The following is a 19338-nucleotide window of genomic DNA, read 5'->3' as shown; positions in this document are numbered from 1 at the left end:
TTTAGCTAAAAGGGGTGTCTCTCTGGTATATCAGTTCCTTGGCCACACAGAACGAGGCTCCTTGGGTGGGCACAGGGCAGAGTGAGAGGCCCCAGGTCTGAGGTGAGCAAGGGCTGCCAACACAGAAGCATAAGCCTCAGAGCTCAGGGATTCTGAGACTCATCCAGTCATATGACCCTCCTTCCCTCCTTCCTCTGCTCTTTACAGTTACCCTGAATCACTGAAGGCTTGGTCCTTATGCCAGGGTCCATCCCAATCTTTTCAAACATGCTTTGATTTCCTCAGGTCACTAGGCACTGTTTGATGCTTGGTTCTTATTTGTCCCTAAGCACCCCCCTCTCTCTCACACACCCCCCCACCTACCCCCACACACATACCCCTAACCACCCACCCACCCACCCACCATGCCCACCTTCATTTACTGATCTGGCTAGAGGCCTCTCCAGCACCACTGTGCACATACCTGAGAACAGGATGACCTAGACCATCCAAGTCTAATGAGAGAGCAAAAGACAAGGTGGAATGCCATTACCATTGCCAGTGTGGCAAGTAAAAAGGGAAGTATGGTTGACAACTTCTTCACCACTGTGCACAAAAACTCAAAGACCTAGTTAGGGCTGTGTCTCCAGATCCTAGCCCCAGGTCTCCTGAGCAAGAGAGGGCTCTGATTTGGGGCTCATCTGCTTTTCTAAATCTCAGCCTTTCCCAGCTGCATCCCCTTGAGCAAATGGCTTGCTGCAGGGCTCGAATGCATGCATGATACCAACCCAGCAGGCCTAACTGCTTGAAATTTTCATCTTCAGTTCATTTTCTTTTTCTCTGCCTGCCCATTACCTAGTTTTCTGAAATTTAAACATATACTAGAGGCTTTATTTGCAGTACAAAAATCTCTTGAAGGAGAACCAATACTAAATCCTGTTTTCTTCCTCTGCTGAGGGTTAGATAGAAACCAAAAAAAAAAAAAAAAAAAAAAGACAAGCCATTGTCAAAGATAGGTCAGGTGACAGGAATGGGGGGTGGGGTGGAAGTCACCCTGAAGGAAGAGGAACAAGATTCCAGCTATTTAAAGTACCATCCACTCAGGTGTTTACACTGGACAATTACAGCTGGTGACTCATGCCTACAGGAGGAATATTTTCAAAGGAGGACTCCCATTCTCTTGCACAAGTTCAAAGTGCTTCAGGAAATGAGACACTCCCTCCACAGGGCTGTTTCCTCAGGAACAAATGGGAATAGCATCACCATCCCAAGTCCTGATTTTTCATTTTAAAGTTTGAAGGACTTGCCTTAATCTTCATGCCGACTTTTCTGTGTTCCTGTAATACTGCTATAGTATGTGAGCACTGAAATATAAATGCAGGTGACAGCCACTTTGAGGAGATGTTACATAAACTTCTTAGGACCTTCACTTGCCCAGGGATCCAGTGCTATGCCTCTGAGGAGACCCATCAAGCAGTACTTGAGTTATTGACAGTAGGTATATGACATCGATAATCAAGTTCTTCTCTACTAATGTGTCATAAAGTTTACCTTCATACTCGTCACTCAGAGTAAAAAAAAAAAAATGCAACAGTTCAACCTATAGAAGGTGATATTAACTCCACTCAGGAACTCACACTTAAGAATAGCAAAGTGGAAGAACAAAAATCTCCCAAAGATTGCTCTCTTCAGGGTCTTACATTCTACAGCCAGGTTTTTCCAGCACAAGGTGCATCTGACATGATGCTCCAACCCCAATTCTTCATTGTGAAACTGTCTACCAGTCTTAATGCCAACCTAGATGGTTAAGCCCGTCGTCCTGTTTTTTATTATGCAGCATAAAAAGTGGAACGTTTGAAGACTGTCTTCTGTTGTGCTCTGAGTGGGACTTCAAGTGACATAACTCAAGACTGTAACCAACTCTGCATTGCAATTAAACATAAAGCTACCTAACATTAGTCGACACATAATCTAAGAGCAGAGTTATCAGGGGCAGGCATCTTCAAAGAGCCTGACTCCAGTAAGTCGGTTCGTGGGGCAGAGTCAGGGGAATTGGGTTTCCGACCCTGGAAAGTTCTGTGTAGATGACACCAAGGCCAGGAATGCTGCTTCTGCTTTCTTTGTCCCCATCCTGTGATGCCTAAAATCATCTAATGTTCTGTCTTATCTTCAGCTGCCGTAACAGAAAAGCACAGGCATGGTGGTCCTCATGTTTCCTGTGCTAGAGGAACAATGTCTCTCTCAGGCAAGACCCAGCAAGGCTGGCTCCTGGTGAGAGCATGCTTTCTGGCTTGCACAATGCCACCTCCTCCCTGTGTGCTCTGGTGATTTTTCCTGAGTATGCAGAGACCCAGAGAGCTCTCTTGAGGCTTGAACCCTATGCTTAGGACTTCATTTAATCTAGATTACTTCCATTCTCATGGGGAGTCAGGACTTCAACACATGAATTTGGAGGGAACACATTGAGTCCATAATACTCATGCATAAGCAATTATTCCCTACAAATGCTAAGTGAAACCTCTCCAAGTTGTTGACTCTATGCTGAAAGGCTTCTCTTGCATAAATTATCCAGGGCCCACAGTCTCACAGGACAGTTACAGAGTGATGCCTAAGGAGTGGGGCCACTAACGTCAGACTTCTGAGCAAACACTCCAAGCAGAGGGTAGCATTTTTAGTTCGGGTAAATTCATTTGAAGCCATTTTTCAAAAATGAGCTATTTCTTTCTTTCTTTTTCTTTTGCCCCTCAAAGTCTTATGCCCCAAGGCCACCTGGAAGCAAAGCTTCACTGTAGCTACTGGGACATGAACAGGGCAGTAACATCCTACCATGCATTAACCTACACAGCCAGGAAAGCCACTTTCTAACCTCTAACCCTGAACGGAAATCCTATCCATGAAACAGTGCTTCGTTCATTAGAGGGTTTGTATAATTGTTTTTTCATTATAAAAGGAATTCATGTTAATTTTGGAAGTTATTAAAAAGAAGGGAGTTCCCTTAAATCTATGTCACTTGTAGCTATTGGTTACAACAATACTAGCATTCCAATTTTTTTCTTAAATATTCCCTCTTTTGAAATTTATGAGATATATACAGATATATAGATATAGCTATGTGATGATACACACGTACACACACACAATGTCCCTGCTTTCCTAAGGTCGAAAACATGCATATGTAGTGTCTGAACCACTTTCTATACACCACTGACAGAAGAACTAAATGTACGGTTTTGTAGCAGTTTCCCTCATACTGTTCTCAGTATTTTTCACACAGATCTCTGCAAGAAACTTCGGCCTTCTCTTCCACATCTTGACAGAACTTTTTTTTCAGGTTTTAAGTTTCTCTATTTCTTCAAGAGCCTGGCTGATCCCTAAGTCAAGGAGGCTCACAAACCTCTCCACTAATTCTGGCTCTCAGAAAAAGGAAGAACAGACAGACACTTCCTCCCCAGGTGGAGGGCACTGTTTGGTCCAAGCTATTTTTAGTTGCCTGCCCATACATGCATGCCCATGCTCCCAAACCTGCCTGCTTTTTGTTGCCAGTGACAGGCAAGATTCTTTCATTAGAAAGAAATAAAGACATGGAACCAATCACTGTCTCTCTGCCAGGTTTCCAGTAGATATTTTTAGGTCAATGTCCAGTTGTAATCAAGTAAAAATGAACAATAAGCAACTTGGTTTACAAAAATGTTTCACAACTTTGGAAGATATGATTGTCAAACTCACATGGGTAAGTGTTCAAATTTCGTATCCTGGAGGGTTCTTGCAAACCACCCTCCCTCCCTGCCACTTTTCCTCTTTGCATATTCATGGGAGATGGGAAATGCTCAAAAGGAACAAATACACATGCATCAGAAGTCTTCAAAAGCTCTGTGTAAATGTCATGCTCTCCTCTCTCCCTCACCAGCTGAGAAAAAGCCATGTTTTCATTCACTCCTTTGTGTCAGATACCTGGTTCCAGACTTAGCGGCTTTCCCTCTTCAAGCTTAAGGATGCAAACATGATCAAGTAGCATCCTCTGCAGACTGCTTTCATCTACCCCCCCCCCAAAACGCGCGCGCACGCACACACACACACGCGCGCGCACACACACACACACACACACACACACACACACACACACACACCTTCCTATCCCAGTCCTTATGCAGACTGCTTTCATCTACCCCCCCCCCCAATTCACCTTTCTATCCCAGTACTTTCTGGAAGTGGTCATATCTCGGAGGTCAAAAAACAGGGTGGAAAGAGAAGAACCGTGAATGCCACAGACAGAAAAGGGCACCTCTGAGTTGAATATGTCTATTCTACCTCAAAAACTGAGGACTGGGAAGCAGACTGGGTCCTCCTGTAGCTCTCCCAGTCACGTGAGTCTTTGAAACCACCCTGCTTCTCTGGTTTCCTCTGAGTTTCACGATGATGTAGTTTGCAAGTGCAAGTTGCACATATTTTAAATTATTATTATTTTTGTTTTAGTTTTGCCTGCATGTATGTCTGTGCACCATTATGTGCGCCTGGTGCCAGCAAGGCCAGAAGAGGGGATGTTTTGCAGGTATCTCAACCTCAGGGTGGCCAAACAGAACCTTTACATTGACACTACAAGCTTGTTCTACCTAGGCAAAAAAGTCTCATTTACTGACCAGGAGACACTTATTCATCAGGGTATCCTAGCAGAAAGCAGGACGTCTATGGGCTACGTGTTTGTAATCCTCAAGTTAACATACAGAGATGCCAATCCTGAAGGCGATAGCATTTGAAGATGAAGACTTGGAGTGACAAGGAAGTCACTGGGTTGAGCCTTCACAGTGGCACTGTTACCCTTGTAAAAAGAGGAAAGAGAGCGCTTGCTTTGGTCAGCTTCATGAGGATCACTACAAGTGGCCACCGGCAAGCAAAAACTGAGTTAGCTAGGACCTTGTTCTTGGACTTTCCAATCTCCAGCCAAGTGAGAAATAACTTTCTATTGTTAAACCACCTGTCTTTGGTATTCTTGCTATAATAGCCTCAGCTCACTAGGACAACATGCTAAGCTTTCTCCAACTCCTCATGTTCAATTATGAAGCACTATTGCTTTTATTTCCTAACTAGCTCTCAGATTCCATCCACATTTTGTTTGTTGGCTAGTTAATTCGTTTCTTGATCTTTTTTTTTTTTTTTTTTTTTTTTTAAGAAAAAGTCTCCCTATGAGTTCCTGCCTGGCCTCAAAGTTTTGATCTTCCTCCTCCACCTTCTGAATGCCCTTCCTGGGCTTAAAGAGTTGTGCTCCCACACTGTTCCATCCACACCTTGCCAAGCTGAGAATTGGTAATTGGTCCAGGTACTTATAACTTGCCAATTATGGTAGTAATTCTTTACTCACTTTTATGCTGCTCTTCATAAGAGAAGATAGATAGATAGATAGATAGATAGATAGATAGATAGATAGATAGATAGATATGAAAGAGAGAGAGAGAGAGATAGATAGATAGAGAATAGATAATGAGCTCCAAGCTCCCACAGGAACTCATAGGTCACTTAGTAGAGGTGTTTTCTCAGTTGATGTACCCTAGTCACAGGTGACTCCTGTTTGTGTCAACTTATAAATTAGCCAGCACACTACCACTGGCAGTGTGCCTCAGTCGATGTGTGCTGTAAGTATCTGCTATGCAGGGAGGAGAGAATAGTGACAAAAGAATGATGGGAAGAGTGCCACACTTTGACATCAACTGCATTAAAAAGACCTGGGCAGAGAGGCACACGAAGACTACTCAAAATACTATTGGTTACTCCCACGGATCTTGGTTGCCTACCATAGCATGAAAACAAGAACCTATTGCTAAAGACACCACATACTTCAGCCATAGGACTTGGAAAAATCAAGCTAGCCTGACCTGGAAGCCTCCTCCGTGACAGCTAGTTCTCAAGTTATTGGAAGGTGCAGCTGCAAAGAGAGCTGCAAACCCTGAAACCACAAGGACAGTACTGGGAAGACACCCTCAGTGGTACAATGGTGGCATCTGTATTTCTGGGGCAACTAAGAGTTATCTATTTGGACCTAATGTCTGTTGACTGGAGGGAACTCAGGCCTGATGCTGTAAAACTGGCCAAGAACCTGTGGCTAGAGATCATAGGCCCTATAGGAGAACCTATTACTACCATATTACTAAAGTAATATTGTTCCCAACTGCATTCTAAACATGTGTCCCTACATCCATAGTTGAGTACAGCTCTCACATCTCACCAAAGAAACTTCTTTCAAAGGTGCTGGAAACTATTAGGGAGATTCACAACAGGTCAAAATGGACAGTGTAAGTGACTATAGGGTCCTCAGTCTCAAATAGAATGTCTATAAAACAACCTCTATACCTAATGCTTAAGAAATATCAAGGGCCGGGTGGTGGTGGCACACGCCTTTAATCCCACCACTTGGGAGGCAGAGGCAGGGGGATCTCTGTGAGTTTGAGGACAGTCTGGTCTACAGAGTGAGTTCCAGGACAGGCTCCAAAGCTACACAGAGAAACCCTGTCTTGAAAAACCAAAAGGCGGGGGGGGAGAGTTGGGGATTTAGCTCAGTGGTAGAGTGCTTGCCTAGCAAGCGCAAGGCCCTGGGTTCGGTCCTCAGCTCTGGACAAAAAAAAAAAAGAAATATCAAGGAAGAGGGCTTGAAAAGTTTGCAAGAGTCAGAGGACTGGGACAACTGCAATGTGATAATGTCTTCTAGACTATCATAGGATATTGCTTCTATGAGCTCTTAGCAATAAGGCTAACTACAAAAAATCTGCAAAGATCATGCCAGTCCACATGTCCATGTATGGAGAAAATTTCACAAGGCCACGACCTTAAATAAAGAGCCGCAATCAATGGCTGTAGAGAGAGTGAGAACCAGCTGTCATAAGATTGGTTGTTTGTTTGTTTTTAGGGATGAGACTCCAATCCTAAGGCTCAATCCTAAACATAATAGCAAGTAAGGGCAACACTAATTGGGCTCAGTCAGTTACCACACACACACACACACACACACACATTAGAGAAGAAGAGGTCATTAACTCAAGAGGAGTTGGTTAGGAGGATTTGGGAGGAGTTGGAGATGGGAGAAGGGGAATATTCCCAATATCAATTTTGGGCTTCCAGTTGAGCATGGTAAGTGTGCCCACACAGAGAAAACGTGCAAACACATACATGCACACACAGGAAAATGGAAAAAGAACAAAATATAAAAACTCCCTGCCGACACCACATAAAGAACTTGACAGAAAGGTCTTAGTTCTAATACAATCAGTCTCATACATGGGGCATTGCAGCAGGGTTTTTCAAACTGTGGGTCTGGAGCCATTAATAAGTCATGGAGTCAATTTAATGACCAGCTTTAATGAAAAAGACTAGATGACATGGAATGTGAGCAAATGTGGTTTTCCTTGTGTGTGTGGAGTGTGGTTCTAGAGGGAGCTTAGTATACAACAGGGCAGGAAATTCATTATTTCTATTAGGATGATAGTACAGAATTAAAAGATTTTCAGCTAGAATAAATGATATTATTTCCTCACCTCTGAAGTGTAAATTATTGCTCTGCTCCAAAGGGAAGGCTCACATAAAACATTTTCACATTTTTTCAAATAAGAAATGTTGTGTTAGGAGGCTATTCTACTAGCATGCTTTTTTCTTTAGTTAAATGTTGTTGGTTTTTTTTTATATATGTGCTCACAACATAAAGCCAGCATGGGAAAAACTTGGACATACATTGTTAACGACAATTCTGAAAGTGTTATGGTAATGAATACAGCTCAAAACAAGAAAAGTCTGTGTTTCTTGAAATTTTATAATCTTTATGGTGCTACTATAATAGCTTTTAAAGTGAATCAAAACTGGAAGGGAAGGACAGCATCTCTGTTACCATGGGGACCTTATGAAAGAATCATCACATAGGACAATGACAAAAGCAGGGAACCATTTTTTTACCGCCTATTGCCGCAGGAGGCTAGATCAAGAGCATCAGCTCCATCGTTGGCACAGCCCTTCTAATTATTCTTTTCTTCCCACTTGCAGTACAGCGCCTGCACCAGGCCCAACAATCCCAAACTACTTAGCTCTACCTATTATCTGTCCACAATACAGTAGCACATACAGGAATCATTTTAGGAAACGGCCATGAAACTGATACAAGCCAAGAGGAAAGGTCCCCCCCTGCCGACTCTCACACGAGCTACCATCCTTCTGAAACAAGAAAGGGAAGGCGCCTTGTCCTCCGGATTTGAACATGATTAAGGAACATGATTCCCACTCCAATGTGTTCTAAAAGCACTTCCAGAGAAACATAGAACAAGAATATTTATGAGGTTAGGTGAAATCAGGACTGTAATACTTTATTTTTAAAATGACATTCAGGACCTTCTAAACAGCTTGCTTGGGGTTTTGTTTTTTGTAAGGCTCACTGGGGCTTTTCTTTCTTTCTTCCTTCCTTCCTTCCTTCCTCCCTCTCTCCCTCCCTCCCTCCCTCCCCTTCCCTTCCTTCCTTCCTTCCTTTCTTCCTTCCCTTCTTTTTTTGTTTGGTTTGGTAGCCCATATTCTCTGGCTAACTTAACCAGGCTCACAAAGGCAAAACAGCTACCTAAGTTGAGAGGGAGGGGCCTGAGGCTCAGAAGATCAATCGACTCTCCTGAGACTGCTGTGCACCAACAGTGAACAAGTGAGCATCAACAGTGGCTTTAGCTCTCCTTCCAGGCAGTGCACACCACTGTATGAAGCATAAGAACAGAGGAGGGCATGCAGGAGACGCAGAGAGGTCCGGAGGGCATTTATAAGTGGGTGATCAAGAATACTTGAGTCACTGCCCATGGAACTCATCCCAGAGACACAGAATCAAACAGATTGAGAAAGAGAGCAGCAAACACCTGGATTCTGGCAGCCTTCCGCGAGGCATTCGCTAACTTCAGATTTTAGTTTCAAACCATGTGGGATACATCACAACAAAAGAATCTCTCTCGTAAGCACTCGCTACCCTTGATGATGTTTTGTAACAAAAGACACCTTTGATTGGAAGAACTCTGCAGAAGTCGTACTGGGAAAGACCTTGGGTAGCACTTACCCCAGAGACCAGGCTCGAAAGGGTTAGACCATGTACCTCCAGTAACAGAGTGGACGGCAGTGTGTCGATGAGAGCAGGAGGTCATTACTTTTACCTAAGACAAATGTGCCTATCATCATACCCCATCTCTCACGCTGGACCACTCACTGAGCCTCATCCTCAACCTTGACCTTTTTTCTCTTGGCAATATTGGGGACTGAATCTACAGGCTCATGCTTGCTAGGGAAGTGCTTCAACTCAGCTTATTTCCAGTCATTTATGAATGATTGTATGCACGTGTGTATATGTTTGTACTAGGTCTTGCTAACTTGATCACGCTAGCCTATAGTATACTCTGTAGCACAGGCAGACCCTAAACTTGAATATCTGCTTCCTGAGTCTTCTAAGTAGCTAAGGTTATAAGCAGGTCTATATCACCAAGCTCAGTTACTAATAGATTTTTTTTAAAGGCAAGGTTCTTTATCTCTGAGGACTAAATCCTCACTAGTAAACGTCCAGAAAATCAGAGAGTAAGTGTAGATTGTGTTATGCTTACTCATCAATTCAATATTAAAATAATTCCTATGTGCCTGACTTGAATTTCTACCCTGACACATCTTACAAGTACAAAATGTAAGTATTTTATCCATTATATTACTGTGTATATAATCATAAGTTATACAGACATTTATATACATGACCATACTTAAGAAGCATCACTGCAAAAATACAAACTATACACTGAAACTTTGGGTACAGGAATAAAGAAATTGACTTACTTCTATACCTGCTATGAGGCAAATATAATGTACATTCCCCTTAATAACAGAGAACTGTAACTCAGATTTTTAAAATGTCTAAGGACTTTGCAATGTAAGCAGCTCCCAATACTGCTCACCATGGTGAGAAACACAAGTCCACATGTAAGTATCCTAGCAAAATTTTAAACACACACCCGCCTAACAGATGGGTTCTCAAAACCAGCTAAGCATTCCACAAGCCAAATGCTCAAACTTAATAATAAAAGATGATTAACAGTCTTGAGTATACGGCATTGCATAAATGAGCACCTCAGCAATAATTTGGGGCAGATACTCCCTCTGAGCTCTCACCTCTCATCTTCTTAACACCTCCCTTCCCCAAACATGCACACTCTCTTACTTCCTCCTCTACTCGGCTTCCCAAGTCTATGTGTCTGCAGAAAGCCCCAAACACTTGACTGATCCTATCCAGTTGCCATTCCAGGAAATCCCAGAGTGGTTCTTAAGCCTCTGCCCACAGCTTGTAAAGAAAGGCGAGAGGAAAACTAATCGATATCAGCACCCCAGCTGTGACCTGGCACATAAGGAAATCTAGAAAAATAAATGTCATCCATAATCTGTATAATTTAACACTTGCAAGAAAACAACCTCTGGGATCGACTCCAAGCGGGACAGTGTTGCCTGGATGGGTCTGAGATGCCTGCACCTGGTGTCAGGATGGTTTGGGAGGCAATGCCCTCTGGTTCCTCATTAGCTTAGACAAGGAAATGCTTTCTCCTTTGAAGGGTTATCTGACCCCCAAAAGGAGGAGGGAAAGGAGAGAGAACAACCACTGTCTACACCTCTCTGGGAGAACCCTTTGCAAGGGCTCACCTTACAGTCAGAAGCTGGAAACCCTTCTCAAAGGTGGGTACACCACAAAACTATTGTCTTGATAACCAGTCACTGCACAGGACCGAAGCTCATGTAAAATATGACTTTGTTTAATCATAGAGTCCCTTCAGTAGATGAGTCCCATCCCTGGGCGAAGTGGGGGGGTGGGAGGATCTCTTGTGATTAGGACTCCCTTGAAAGGTTTTCCAGATTTTTTAAATTACAGGAGAATGAATTCAGAACACAAACACATCTCTGTATCATCTAAATCAATAGGTCCGTCCACAATAAAAACAAGAATGCCAATCGGCAGGACGGGGCATTAAAGGAAATGAAGATTGTCAGTAAAATCTATAATGCTTTCTTTCTATTAGACCTTCTGGGAGGTTATAATTGCATTTGGCCGCTTCAGGCTTGTCAGTGAGCCTCGCTTCTTAATAGTCTCAACCCTAAAAGGAGTGACTGTCGAGGGGGGGACCCAGCTGAAATCAAACAACAAAAAACGGGAACTGTAATCCTCCCGAAAAGGGAGGAGGGAAGGGAAGGGAGCCTCCTGTATTCATCAGTCAACATTAATGTCCTTTGTTGTTCACCTTTGCAAATAACAGTGAACGCTATCTGGTTCCTTTTTCTCCCAAATCAGTGCCAGGGTAGTCCTCTCCTAAAAGCTGCCTCCCAGCATCCAAGAAGCAGGCTTTCTGACCCTCCTCTCCCTCATCACTTTCCAGTCGGCCTCCGCGACGCCCACTGCGCTCATTCCCTGGTGGAAAAGGTGTCCAGAAGTAAAAACGCTGCCGAAATCTCGGTTCCCTTCCCAGGACCAAAGAGCACAGCAGCACAGATGTTGAAATTTACCAACCCCCGCCGGCAACACACACACCAGACACCAAGGAGGCCAGGGAGGAAGGAGGCTGCCTCCGGGCTCCCTCTGTCACAGGGGCTGCCGGTGCAACATTCCGCACTCTGGGAATGCCGACCCCAGCCGCAGGGACTTCGCGCCTCCCTACTGTTTGGGAGTGTTCTCGCTGCGGGATCGTGGTCTCCCTCAGCACCCCAGGAAATCCATGCAGCCCACTGCTGCCTCTCTGCCGCTGTGGGCCAGCATGGGTTGGACCGAGAGAAACCCTGTTGGCCTCCCAGTCCAACTTGACACGCAACACGCCCCGCGGCCGCTCCAAACTCCGCCAGCGGAGCCCGGGGCTGCTGTCCCAACATTCTGGGACCTGGTTCGAGCCGTGTTGACTGCGCGGTGGGGAGCGAGACCCCAGCGCGCGTCCCTGGGCTGCCAAGCCCGGGTCCCGCTGCGCTATGCCAAGACCTGGCATTTGCAGCCTGGAGCGGGGCAAGCTGCGTGGGGACAAGATAAAAGTTCGCCCGCGAGCACTCACCCACGCCGTATTTCTCGTGCTCCGTAGGTATCCACATGGCTGTAAAGGGCGCTGAGGGGCTCCGGGCTATGCAATCCCTGCGCCCCTCCAGTAGCTCACAACAATGCAAGGCTCCCGAAGAGCAGCTGCGGCGCTGGAGCGCGGCGGATCGCGCGGGCTGCGGCTCTGGGCAGGGGCAGCGCCCGGGGCTCCGGAGCGGGCACTGACACTACACGGCCGAGGCTGCGCCGCCCGCCGCTTTGCTGGCCGCGGCTGCTCACAGCCCTGCGACGCGCTCGCGGGGACCCGGCGGCGCAGTCATTGTTCTGATTCACTGAACTAAGCGAACACGCTGGGGCACTCGCGGGCGCACCCCCGCCCGTCAGCGGCTCATCCAGCGCTGCCTCTCCACCGCCCACGCAGCATGCCGGGAGTTGTAGTTCTTGGTCTCCGGGCGCCGGAAGGGGGCGAGGCTTCAGCAGTTAGGGGCGGGGCAACCAGTTAGGCTCACCGCATCTTATTGGTCCAGAATGTGACGGCTCGGCATAGGCGTGTAGGAAATCACTCAGTGGGTCGGAATCCGACCCCAGACGCGTTTCTTTTGGTGAATACTCTCTCCACTCCGCCCACGGCCCGCCCCTTTCTGCTGGACCAGGTAATGGCTGCTGCAGAGGCCCAGGGGCTCTGTGAGGACCGGCGGGAGGACGCTGCAGGGGTCCGCGGTGGAGTCGGGTACGTGGATCATGAAGGTGAGTGCGCTGTCCCTTGGGTGCGGGTGATCTGTCTACATTTTCCCCGTGCTCGGGGTGCATCCGGCTCCCGCTCGGGAGCGGGTCAACTCTGAGACCACCTTGGTGCCGGGGAGGGAGCCACCGGAGGGACCCGAAGAGATGGGTGGGGCGGACAGTTGCCTGGCTGAGAGTGTCCTGGTCTGGAGGAGAAATGGGAAGACCTGCCTTCCCGGCCACTGGGAAAGCTCCTTTTGCTGTCTTCCGGGTTGGCATTCCGTGTTTTGCACATGCCACCGAGTGGGTGTGCGTCTGGTCTGGGTCGCACGTGTGTGATTGTACTGCTGGGATTACCAGCTATTTCCTAGCCAATCCCATTCGCCATGCTCGGTTTGCTGAGTTTGGCTTTGGAAAGGTGTTTTATTTAGTTTGGGACAGGTTTCCGAGTTGGAGACTGGCCATGGCTCTCCAAAACTTACTTGCCGGTTGCTGGTTGGAGTTCTCCAGGGAAAGGGTGTGTGCATCTCAGGTATCCTTTGGCCCTCCAAAGGATAGACTCCCCAGAGTTGAATGTGGAGCCTGGGAGATCTTAAGTCCTAAATTCTCAGAGAAAGAATAAAGAGAATTAAATGCACTCCTGCTTTCACTGAATATTTAAAAGGTGGTTTTGAAAGTCATCACAGCTACTTTGTATCTACCTGACTTTGATGTTATCTTCAGTTCCACTGTAGAGATCAAAAATCAGATTTTGAAAGCCACACATAGACCGCCTTTTTCTTTTGGTCTTGCTCCACTTCCCACCGGACCCCCTTTTGCTTAAGTGTATTATTTAGCACACCAAGTTCTCTTTCCTTAATGGATATGATTTGGGGGTTGGTTTTGGTTGTTGATCCTTGTTGGTGCTTTTTCCTTTCACCTTCACAGCTAAATTGAGATTTAGTACGAAGGGTTTTTTTTGTTTTTGCTTTTTGTTTTTTTATCTTAGAGCAGAAAAATGAAGTGCAATTTTTTCCCACTTCCCGGGAGTGAAATTCCCATCATATAAGCAACCTATCATTGGGTTAGCTGTATACTCCGTTCTTATATAACAGACTTACGTTTTTTCCAAATTATCAAAGTTCCAGAGGGCTACCATTTTAAGATATAAAGTTGGAAGCATTGATAACTTTCTCACAGATTAATTTATTTTAAAATTTTTCAAATAAAAGTTATGAGTTACCTTACAATTCATTAAAAATATTTCAAACGGTTCATTCAGAGGCATCATTTAGATTTTTAAAAAATAGTAAAACCCCTCCACTAAACAAATGCTCTTATCAACTTTGGTACATATTTTTACTAACATATTTCTTTATAATATACATTGTTGTGGAATATTATTTTAAGATATGTTACGTTTGTTTATGCTGTGGAACATTTGTTTTAATGATGTAAAAGATGTGTTGCATTCTTTTATGTTGCATTTGTTGAACTCTGTGAAGCTATGATACTTTGCCTGTCTAAACACCTGATTGGTCTAATAAAGAGCTGAATGGCCAATAGCTGGGCTGAGAAAAGAGAGGAAGGCCTGGCAGAGAATGAATGGGAGGAGAAATCTGGGAGAGGGAGGAGATCAAGGAGCAAGAAAAGGAGAGGAGGATGAAAGGGGCCAGACACCCAGCTACACAGCAAGCCACTGAGTAAGAAGTAAAGAAAGGTATACAGGATTGAGAGAGATAAAAGCCCAGAGGCTTTTAGATGGGATAACTTAAGAAAAGCTGGCTAGATATGAGCCAAGCTAAGGATGGGCATTCATTAGTAATAATAAGACTATGTGTGATTTATTTGGGAGCTGGGTGGCTGGCCCCCCAAAAGAGCAAAGAATAAAAAACAACCAACAACAATATGTGGTATAGTTCATTTTTTAATAAAAAGGATAATTCTAGGAAACTCAAAGATCTACAACTTTCTTCTTGTTCATCAAAGGTATTCCATATCAGAACATTTGTTTTATTTATTTATTTATTTATTTATTTATTTATTTATTTATTTGGTGACACATACCCTATAGAACAGATATTTCATCAAAGGTATTCCATATCAGAACATTTGTTTTATTTATTTATTTATTTATTTATTTATTTATTTATTTATTTATTTGGTGACACATACCCTATAGAACAGATATTCCATACTTCAGCCAATCTCCTATGTAAATTTTACATAGATGTTAGTTTTCTGTCTTAAAAAATATCATCATTCATATTCCCCAGTAATATCCAAGTGTCCTTTATCCAATACTTGATCAACTATGAGGAAATTACTAATCCAGGACCAGTATTGAAATATGGTAGGACTGAATTAGGTGACTAATGAAAGCTTAATTTTAGGCTCCAACGTATTTTCAGCAAAAGTATGTAAGCGGTGTTTGTAACAGAAGTGTCCCTTTCCCTGTTTCAGAACTGCCCAATATTATCATTGATTTGTAGTAGTGACTGGGAGAGCTTAATGGTTGATTTTTATGTCATTTTTAGTAAGTAAATTTTTTCATTTAAAATTCCCCTTTAATAATATATCATTTCATGACTTTATCAGAATTCTTTTTAAACCCTGCAAAATGAGACCCATATTTTAGATGGGAATAATTGCATCAGGAGTATATTTCTTCTTAGGCGGACACTTAAGTTTCAAGCATGTCTTTCTTTGTAAAAATCACACACCTTTTTAATTTCTGGTACACTGCATCTTTTCAGAGGTTCCCTCTAGTTCTAATTAAAATGTCAGTCTGTGTGTTTACTATTCCGAGACAGAAGGGCCTGAGGAGTCATTTAATGGAAATCTTTGCAGTTCTCTAAAGTCTCTGCTGGGAGGAGCCACTAAGCAGGTATACACAGCTCCCTGCTGACATTACTGTGCCCTTCTTTTGGTCTGGCCCCTTCCTCCCCAGTCCCTGCACTGGTTGGCTCTCAACAAAACTGTCTGACTTTTTGTTACCCCTCAGGTGTTGAGACAAACTCCAGATGCTGTTGCTAAGGGCCTGGAACTGAGCTGAGAGCTATGGATGTCTGCTGAGGCTCATGCGGAGAGGAAATTAAATGACAGGGTCAGGCCAAGACTTGAACATCCCTGCTTGCCATTCATTTGAACAGAAACTAGTTTGTCATATTGTTTCCAAAAATTAAAAACAAAAATTAGGGTTTGGGTAGATGGTTTACTGATTAAGAGCACTTGCTATGAAAGCATGAGAACCTGAGTTCACATCCCCAGCACCCACCTACATAGGAGCCAAATGTGGTCCCTTGTGGTAGTAACCCTAGCTTTGTGGGGTGGAACAGGTAGGTGGGTCCCAGATGCTCTTTGGCCAGCCTGTCTAGCAAAAACAGTGCAGTTCAGGTTCAGTGAGAGTCTGAGGCAAATAAGGTACAGTATGAAAAAGGAAGATCTCTCATGACTTCCTCTGGCCTTCCCATTCAGGTGTATAGGTGCTCACACCATACACACACACACACACACACACACACACACACACGCCCCAGATAGCAGAAAAATTCAGCATCTCAAATACTTGACTGCTGTATATTGCTGTTTATTCTAAACTGGTTTTTAGTAAGAAATCCATTAGATCATGATCTATGTAGTTTAGCAATTGACATTTATAGGATGATTTTGTGACTGAGGTGATTTCTTCTGACAATGTTTACCTGTATTGTAAGATTCTGGCAATCACTTTGATTGTTTTCTCCAAATGAATACATAGTAGATGATGATGGTAGTGTCTGGATCTATGACATTATAGTGTCTGTAGAAGAAGTGGGGGAGGGTAGCAAGTGTATTCCTTGCTCTTGTGTTTCATAATCTGGTAAATAGCCTCAAGTCTAAGCTAGAAACCTGGGCAGCATCTTAGAGTGCCGCCTTGACCACAGGCCCTGAATTTGATCACTTACCAAGTCCTACTTCTCTGTTCCTGGGATGTCAGTGGAATCTGCCCTTCTGTTCATTTCTGTAACCAATATTCTGATTCTATTTCCAGCCCTCACCATCACTACTGGTTACTTATTTGTATCGTGCACCTCTAAGTCTGAGCTCTAGATGGAAAACCAAGTCCTTGTTGGACTTGCTCTTGTCTCTCTGATGTGGCAGAGTGTTGATATTTAATAAATGTCTGACCTGAACAGTATTCCAACCTCCCCACCTGGAAAGCCTTCCTCTTGACCTCACTGACACTTGATTTTACCCTTCTAGCCTACCTTTGAAAACAAATCTATTTTAGAGGTCTCCACTGGAAATCATTGTAACTATGCTATATGTGTAAGTAGGTCCAGCTTCTCTAGGTACTATTTCCTGTCTTTTCAGCCTCATCTTCAACCCTTTTCCATGCCCATCTCTTCATCATCTCCTTCTCTTTTCAGACTACAGTTACTTGTTGGCATCTTCACATACTAAAGCCAAGCCTTACTTTATATCCATCGACTGTCAGAGCCCCATGCATTAAGGGGTAACAGTTTAAATGCTTAGAATATTTGTGAAACTTACTAAAAGTGTTTAGCATTGCTGCCTCTTCAAGTGGAAGAATTGAAATGGGATTTAAAAAAAGAACAAGGGAATGATTTATGTTTGTAAAAAGTATACATACGAACTAGCAGTGCAAAGTATTATCAGAAGGTATTTTGTCAGAACTAATCATGGTTTGCATTTGATGTTGTTTTTCTGCCCTTGTAAAAAATGATCTTCTAATATTGTTTAGATAATGATTAATTTTTTAGAGCATGCTTTAGGTCTGGTCTTTAATCTGGATTCTGTGAATGAATGACCTGCCACGTGAACCTTGACTTGTGCCTCCCATCATCTGTATGGCTGGTAGCCAGTTTCCTACAGGCTCTCCCCTAAGTTCCTAGCATTCATTCCCTCTAGTCTCTCGTGGCTATGGAAAGAGGCTTAGACTCTATTTGAGAAAAGCTCTATTTCAGTTTTAATTCTGGCATCAAATAGCTATTTAACAGAGGTTTGCTGTATGCTCCACATCAGTGAAAACATAAACAAATACCAGCCTTGCAAAATTCCTTTGAGTTACATATTTATGAAAGCCCTGTACATATTTGTGCTATAAAGTTAGACTTCGGTAAATATCAGTTGCTCTTATTATGGAGATATACCCAACTGAACAATAAAACTGCCTGGCCTCTGATACTGGATCTAGGTAAGAGGTGATCTAAGCTATGGTGTAACCCAGGGGAAGCTTGGGAATGCGCCCATGATAACTGCTTATGCCTGCAATACCCTTCTGGAATGTGGGGGCTGCCACAGTATCTGTCAGAGAGCTATGTGCTCACATTGTAACTGTGTGCTCTGAAAGCCCTTTACATAACTGTCTATACTGCTTCACCCTACACAGTACCACCTTCCCATGCCACACATCCTCCAGGACTCTTCTGTCAGCAGGGATGACTTTGCAAGGAATGGGCCCGAGGGTGTCATGGGAAAAAAGAATTAATAGAAATATGGTCTTTGTATATCTTGTTTGGTACAAGGACTTTCTCTGAGCATCTTTATTTTCCTATAATACAGGAGACCCCACTTCTGGCTTCAGAGAGGAGCCATTATAAAAGGGACTGTTATAGTAATGGTGGTGGTGATGATGGCTTACGTCTGTGAAGTGCTATGTCATGTACTTACTGTTTCCAACCACTTACGGAATTCATCTTGTTTCATCCCTTTTATTTATAAATGAGGAAAATGACTTTTAAAAGTGGTGTGTGCAAGGTCACATGCTACCTGGAAGAGGGCTTTTATCCACTGCATAAGTATAACTGTTTGACATGGTAATGAGATTCTATTAGCTGAAGTCTGAAGCGACATCCTAAAACACAGATACATTCTAATCGAGTGTTTCTAGAGCTGGGTAGAATGGTGCAGTGAAGAAGGGAAGATCAGACCAACTGAGGTTGGAATCCTGGTTACTTACTGGCTTCAGGCCAACCAAACTGACCCTCCTTCTGCATCAGAGCAATATAACTGTCCTGCTGCAATACCTGTGGTTTCAGTGTAAGAATATGTATGTGGCTTCAGTCATCCTGGTGGACACTTTTGCAGTACCATAGTGAATTTGTATGCAACTCTCTTAGTACTCATGTAGTTCTGCCATTCACGTAAAACAGTAATGTTCTTCCCAACACACATTCAGGTCTCCATTTTGAAAACAAGATGTTTATCAGAGTCACATAACAGAAATCATGCTTCTAAATGTTGATGAGGGTATATAGAACTACTGCAACAGCTGGATACATAAAGGCTTTTTTTTTTTTTTTTTGAGACAGGGTTTCTCTGTATAGCCCTGGCTGTCCTGGAACTCACTCTGAGACCTGGCTGGTCTCGAACTCACAGAGATCTACCTTCCTCCTGGGTGCTGGGATTTAAAGCTTGCACCACCACTGCCAGCTCATAAAGGTTTTTATTAGCTGTTCCTGACTAATGTCCCAGAAATAGATTCAATGTTGTCTCAGCATTTCCACTGCTGTGATGAACAGACACCATGACCAAGATCAACTTGGGAAGGAAAAGGTTCATTTCATCTTGTAGCCCATCATCCAGGGAAGTCAAGGCAAGAACTGGTGCAG

The 19338-nt window shown here is 43.8% G+C and overlaps 2 protein-coding genes across 5 annotated transcripts in view; one reads left to right on the top strand and one right to left on the bottom strand.

Annotated features, from left to right (window-relative positions):
* Dock4 (dedicator of cytokinesis 4) overlaps nucleotides 1-12418 on the bottom strand; it is a 406069-nt gene extending 393651 nt beyond the window's left edge. For all 4 annotated transcript variants that reach the window (XM_036206392.1, XM_036206395.1, XM_036206394.1 and 1 more), the window contains exon 1: nucleotides 12039-12418. In XM_036206392.1, the coding sequence (XP_036062285.1) occupies nucleotides 12039-12075 (37 nt within the window). In that variant the 5' untranslated portion in view covers nucleotides 12076-12418. The remainder of the gene's footprint in view (nucleotides 1-12038) is intronic.
* A 160-nt stretch (nucleotides 12419-12578) lies between these two features.
* Nucleotides 12579-19338, top strand: part of Znf277 (zinc finger protein 277) — a 126074-nt gene continuing 119314 nt past the window's right edge. Inside the window, exon 1 of the mRNA XM_036206409.1 lies at nucleotides 12579-12766. Coding sequence (XP_036062302.1) covers nucleotides 12676-12766 — 91 coding nt within the window. The 5' untranslated portion in view covers nucleotides 12579-12675. The remainder of the gene's footprint in view (nucleotides 12767-19338) is intronic.

Source organism: Onychomys torridus, chromosome 14, assembly GCF_903995425.1.
Source record: "Onychomys torridus chromosome 14, mOncTor1.1, whole genome shotgun sequence".
Lineage (NCBI taxonomy): Eukaryota > Metazoa > Chordata > Mammalia > Rodentia > Cricetidae > Onychomys > Onychomys torridus.
This window is presented reverse-complemented; position numbering and strand designations above follow the sequence as displayed.